This window comes from Condylura cristata, unplaced genomic scaffold, assembly GCF_000260355.1.
Source record: "Condylura cristata isolate star-nosed mole 26May11 unplaced genomic scaffold, ConCri1.0 scaffold00004, whole genome shotgun sequence".
Lineage (NCBI taxonomy): Eukaryota > Metazoa > Chordata > Mammalia > Eulipotyphla > Talpidae > Condylura > Condylura cristata.
Genome location: NW_004567105.1, coordinates 35917517 through 35923454, shown reverse-complemented (window position 1 = coordinate 35923454; position 5938 = coordinate 35917517). Strand labels below are relative to the sequence as shown.

The 5938-nt window shown below is 47.7% G+C and overlaps 1 protein-coding gene across 9 annotated transcripts in view; it reads left to right on the top strand.

Moving 5' to 3' along the window:
- Positions 1–10: 10 nt before the first annotated feature.
- Positions 11–5938, top strand: part of BICD1 (bicaudal D homolog 1 (Drosophila)) — a 143162-nt gene continuing 137234 nt past the window's right edge. For all 9 annotated transcript variants that reach the window (XR_001146288.1, XR_001146289.1, XM_012735291.1 and 6 more), the window contains exon 1: positions 11–240. Coding sequence is in view for 7 of the 9 variants with exons in the window: in XM_012735291.1 (XP_012590745.1) it covers positions 28–240 (213 nt within the window). In the remaining 2 variants the exon portion in view is untranslated. The remainder of the gene's footprint in view (positions 241–5938) is intronic.

Here is a 5938-nt window from a genome sequence, read left to right as displayed (position 1 = left end):
GCCTCCGGCCGCCCGGCCGCCGAGGCGATGGCCGCGGAGGAGGCGTCGCCGAGCGTGGACCAGTACAAGACGGAGATCGAGAGGCTGACCAAGGAGCTGACCGAGACCACCCACGAGAAGATCCAGGCGGCCGAGTACGGGCTGGTGGTGCTGGAGGAGAAGCTGACCCTCAAGCAGCAGTATGACGAGCTGGAGGCCGAGTACGACAGCCTCAAGCAGGAGCTGGAGCAGCTCAAAGAGGTGAGTGGCCCCTCGGCAGCCTGGGCCCCGCGCCCGCGCCCCGACTGGGAAGATGCTGTGCGGAGTGCGGCTGGTCATCTGGGCGCCCCTTGTCGATAAGAGGGGCTGAAGGAGCCCATTGTCCACCCTGCAATAGGAAAAGTGCCCAGGAAATGCTTACTGGGGCTGGAATTCGGGAGGCCAGGGCTGGCGAGGCCTTGGGGGAGGGGGTGCCTGGGTTGGAGCGTCTGCGGGCCGATGTTCTGCGGGTTGGGAATGGGTAAATCAAACTTCTCCAAACTGCTGTTACCTCAGTCAGGCTTCAGTGACGACCCCATGAGCCACAGAGGCCAGGCGCAGGTTGGGACCCGCACCCTAATGTCGGGTGGACTCTTGGTCCTCAGCCTTGGTTGTGGGTTGCCCCCTCCACCCCCACCCGGCTGGTGGGAGTACTCCCCAGCCCTGGGACAAAGGCTGGGCAGCCTGCATTCTCCTCGCCTGCAGGGCTCCATGCCCTGGCTGTGGAGGAAACGGCCCAGCTGGGGCATCCTGCTGTTGACCTCAGGCCGGGTGCCCCAGGCTCCTAAGGTCACCCTGACCAAGGCCACCCAGCTCTTCTGCTAACTGGGAAGGGATGGGGGTTCCTGATATCTGGGTGGCTGTGCTTGGCAAATGAGAATGTCCTGTATTTCAGATGAGCAGGTACCCCAGGTGGGTCATGTGTGCACTTGTCCTCTTTATTCTTTTCACATCTGGCTTCTTTGAAAGACTTGCTAGTGGAGTGGAAGCAAACATGTTCTGCTTCCTGGCAGCCGCAGGGGAGACTGGGCATGTGGCTGGGGGAGAGGGTCTGTTTCTCCAGCTTCCCGAGGCACTGTGGGTAGCGCACACCCTGCTTTCCCTGTGATGGGCCTTTATTTTTAGGTGTCTTCTGACATCTTACATATTCTAATTTGATAGCTGAGATCAAAAGGCTTTTCTCCTAAGGAAAAGGAGAACTTTTATTTGTGGGGAGGCATCTTATTTTGTGTTGTTACCAGTTAAAAAAAAAAACATGGTTCTGGACAGCTAGCCACCTCGCCTTCTAATTTAACACACGATGGTAAGCAATTCCACTCTCAGGTCTGTCTGATTTTTACTTGGATGCCTAATGGAAATGCATATGTTTGCATATATAATTTTCTCCTCTGGGATTATCTGTGTAATTTTCTCCTCTGGGGTTTTGTGTACCAGGTTGCCAGTTTCTGGTTCCTGTGTTTCTTACCACATACATGTCTTTTTCTTAGCACCAGTGGAGCTCATTGGTATTTTCCAGCTTGGATTAGATCTGAGGCTGCTGTGTCTAAATTCAGTGGAAGGAGGATGGGGCTCTAGTTGTCAGGACGATTTGATGTCTACACCCGACAACACTACTTTTCCCAGACAAGGAAGTGTATGTGGGGAGACTAACCATCACCTCCTTGATAAAAGGGTGGGGGCTGCATTTCATGAGATGGAGTATTCTAACTGCTGACACATCTACTTGATGGAACAGCCCCACCAGGGGTTTTCCTGTGTCATCCTGCTTTCCCTGCACAGCGAACCTTCCGGCAGTTGTCCCTTGCCTTTGCTAGACATGAGCGAGTCTTAAGACACTTGGCATCCAAAGTCTTTAACACAAAGCCTAATGCATAAGAGCATGCAACAACAAATAATTTATGAAACAAAGCATCTATAGTGGAAGCAGCTACACCTTTACCAGGCCAACATCAGTTAGTGTCAGAGACTGAGAAAACTGGGCACACAGAAAAGCACTAGTATCCTCCCAACTAACCTGTATTACTGTCTTCAGCAGTTATGGGGAAAATGAGAAAAAATGTTTTCTAGGAAAATATAACAGTGGTTCCTCATAAAAAACAATGGAAATACCTATTCCCCCCCCCCATCTCTGAAAAACCTTGAAACCTATTTTATTTTATATGGTAGGAGGTTAATAAAAATTTATTACTGTTATTTTTTTTGCCAGATGTTACTTGTTCACATATGCATTTTTGAGTTGCATTTAGCATACATAGAATTCAGTTTAGGTTCTTGATGACATGTCACATATAAATGTACTTTAGGGTAATAAAATAAACATTACACTCAATTATTTGATGATTCATGTACCGTAACAGGTGAAACCTATCCGTTTTATCTTTTCAACATGATGTGTACGGTGGTCAGGAATACTATTTAAATGAGCTAATTAAATCTTCGTAGTATTTCTTGCTTGAGAAGAAAATTCAAAATAATGGTATAAACTTAAGCTATACCAGTGATGACCTCATATAGAAGTCATTTTTGAAAAACATGTTTTTGTAAGCACTGTGGTTTTCAAAAGGAAATTTAGTTCATTTTCAGATGCATCTAATTGATGTTATTACATTATAGCTATAGTCAAGTAGAAGAGACAACTTTGACTTATGTCTTGGCTCTTTCAACAAATAAGATTCATTTTAAAAGCCTAATTCTGGGAATGTCCACAGAAAACACCATGCTCCATCCAGGCTGGACACGAGTGATCTAGTCCTTACAGATGGCCCTCCCGACCCCATGCTGCTGCCCCCCTTCCCAGGTCCGGTCCTGCTGTGGGGATGATGATGCCGGTGCGAGGTGGTGCCTGGTGGGTGACATCATGATGATGAGGTCATGAATTTTTTTTCTAGTTTCATTTTCCGTGGGTCCATTTGCTTTTGGACCTGGCCTGCTGGTCCTCAGGGCTGTGCTCTGGACCCAGGGCCCTGTGCTCTTTACCCACAAGAACACTTCCCCCAGGGCACTAAGGGTCCCATGGAGGAGACCCCTCACATCCCACCTTGCTGGCTCGCCACTGTACCTGGTGCCTGGGCAGCCACATGCCCACACCAGCCCTTGGCCGGGGCCTCATGATCCATGAATAATGCTGGCTTTTCAGTGCCCCCAGAGGTACCACGCCTGATTGTACATTTGGGATGCAGGTAAATCAACCACACTGTCTGGCATGCAGGCCCTGACGGGTTCTCAGAACAACTTGAGATAAAAATATATACAGACATTTAAAAAAAACCTTGAATGTAAGTTTTTTTTTTTATTTTAATTTTTAAACCTAAAACAGTGGTAGGAATCTAAAATGTATTCTCATTTAGAAGAGTCCCTAGAAGAGCATGATTCAGCATTCCTGGTAGTGTTTTAGAAGCCTTTTGCAGTAGGTTACCGGGGACCCTTTCGTGAGCACCTCAGCTCCTGGTCTCCCCGAGATCCCGAGGATGCCCACGGCAGGTGGGCAACATGTGGTAGGTGCCCGGCAGCCTTTACATGCCTCCAGCACCATACTTGAACCCTCCAGGAAATATACATTGAACTTACTTCTTTGGGGGATTGTCACATAGGGCCCTGATGAAAACCTCTTTATCTGGATTCAACTTTCAGCAGAACTGCTTGTTTTCCTAGTGCGCTTGAACAGATTCTCAGCATCTTCTCTCCTTAAACTCTAAGTTATAGAAAGACCCCTTTCCCGAAACAGCTTTCCAATCCATGAGTGAGCCTAAATTTAACATTTTCTTTTCCATCTAGCTTTGTGGCCCCAGGTCTTAGGGACAGTTGAGGTGCTGTGTGGCTGCAGTTGGTCTTATGCCTTATGGCCTCTACTCTTCCAAGTATCTCTGACTTACTGACCAGTTTTAGAAAAGAGAGCAATAAAAGTACTAATGCTTTTAACATGCAAAAGCTTCCATTTAGGGTTAGTTCTTATTTCTCTTTCTCCTAACAACAGTGCTTTTACAAGGTGAATTGTATGGGAGAGGAAGGTTAAGGGTTCTTCTGCAAAACCATAAACTAAGTTGGTTAAGGAGGAAACTTCCTTCTCATATGTATCTGAGAGAGTGCAACCTTGCAGCGGTCAGGGCAGGCGTGATGGGGACAGTGGGAGGAGCCGCCCCAGAGTGGGCAGGGCCGCAGGACCCTGGTGTTGGGTGTGACTGGAGAGGACAGGAGGAAAGGAGAGCAGAATCCAGACTTCTCAGGATGGAGACAAGCCTGTCTTGAAGGAAGGTACTGTGGGGTGGGGCAGTTTATCGGGTCAAGTTGAAGCCCAAGTTGTAGGAGACCTCTTAATTTGTATTTTCTTTGAGAAGAGCCATATGCTGTGTGATAAATTCAGATTCTCTATGTGATAAAACATCAGTAGTATGTGTAGCCAGTTATCATGTTATCCAAACCTAATTTCCAGAATATGGGCCATATGAACACTCTCCATTTTCACCTAATGTCATCTTCAGGAGCAGAAAGGGGGACTTAGTTTGGAGAGCCGTGGGGGTCCCTGAGCCTAAACGCCTCTCTTGCCCTAGGTGGGCTGGGAGCATGGAGAGTCTGATTTGCTCTTTAAAAATTACAGTGTGTAACCTGATTCAAAAAGACACCTACACCCCCATGTTTATTGCTGCTTTATTTACAATATGAAATACATGGAATCAACCCAAATGTCCAAAAGTACATGACTTGATTAAAAAGACCTGGTACAGGCCCTCCCTGGTGGCGCAGCAGGTTAAAGCACAGCACTGAGAAGCTAAAGCCACTTCTGCATGAGTTCGATTCCCGCCTGCCCCGGAGGTGACCACATGGCGAGGCAGACCTCTCCTGACCCGCCCGCTGCTCCCCTCAGCAGTGTACTTCGTCGATCTGCCTGTTCTGCTCCTCTCTCTGTCTCTGGTGAATCTGCTCACCCTCCACATCTCTGGCCGGTACCCCAGTTCCATATGAATAAATAAATAAATCTTAAAAAAAAAAAAGACCTGGTACATATACACAATGGAATATTACTCAGCAATCAAAAGATAAACTCATACCTGTTGCAGGAACATGGATGGAGCTGGAGGGGATCATGCTTAGTGCAATAAGCCAGAAAGAAAAGGAAAAATACCAGATGGTTTCACTCATAGCAGGAGAATAAAGGACCAGGGGGGGGGGAAATAATAATAATAATAGTGAACAACTATATACCAGAGACATTTTACAGGGTGGAGTGGGGAATGGGATCAAAAATGGTGGTGGGGGGGAGTGCACTAGACTATGGTGATGGCCCATGGGTGATTTGGTGATGGGAAGCCCACGGGGATTACAATAAACAGCATTAGTAACTTAAAAAAAAGATGCAGTGTGTAACTACGATAGCCCAGGGTGACACTGGAGCTTAGAGCTAATTGTGCACAAGTTACCAGTTTTCCCACTCTTGTTCCTGCCGCCAAGGGTTCAGTAAGTGCTCTTTGATGCTTGTGTGAAATAATCTTTAAACACGCGAATCCATGTGCTGGATTTGTTGTTACGTGGCTTTTATAAAAATGGGATCAGGCCATATCTAGGGCTCTGTCTTTCATCTCATGGCACGTCCTTTCAAAATGCAGACATTTCTAGAACATCTGCATCTTAATGGCACTGATATTTCAAGTGTAAAGAAAGAAAAGAGACCTTCAGGGACTGCGGGGAGATGGGGCGGATGGAGGGTCTGCCACAGGACAAGCATAGGTGTGTGTAGGGGTAGTGGCTGGGATTGTTTGGTGGCCCGTGGCAGGCTGGGACATTGGCATCCAGGGAGTGTCAACAGTTAAGCGAGTGAATCAGCAGTGGTTCTGAACCCCGTCTGCTTGGCTGGTGATGGGCCCGAGTATCAGCATAACCAGTGGCACTTCCTGGGCTGGCAGGAAGACTCGGCCTCTCTGTGCCT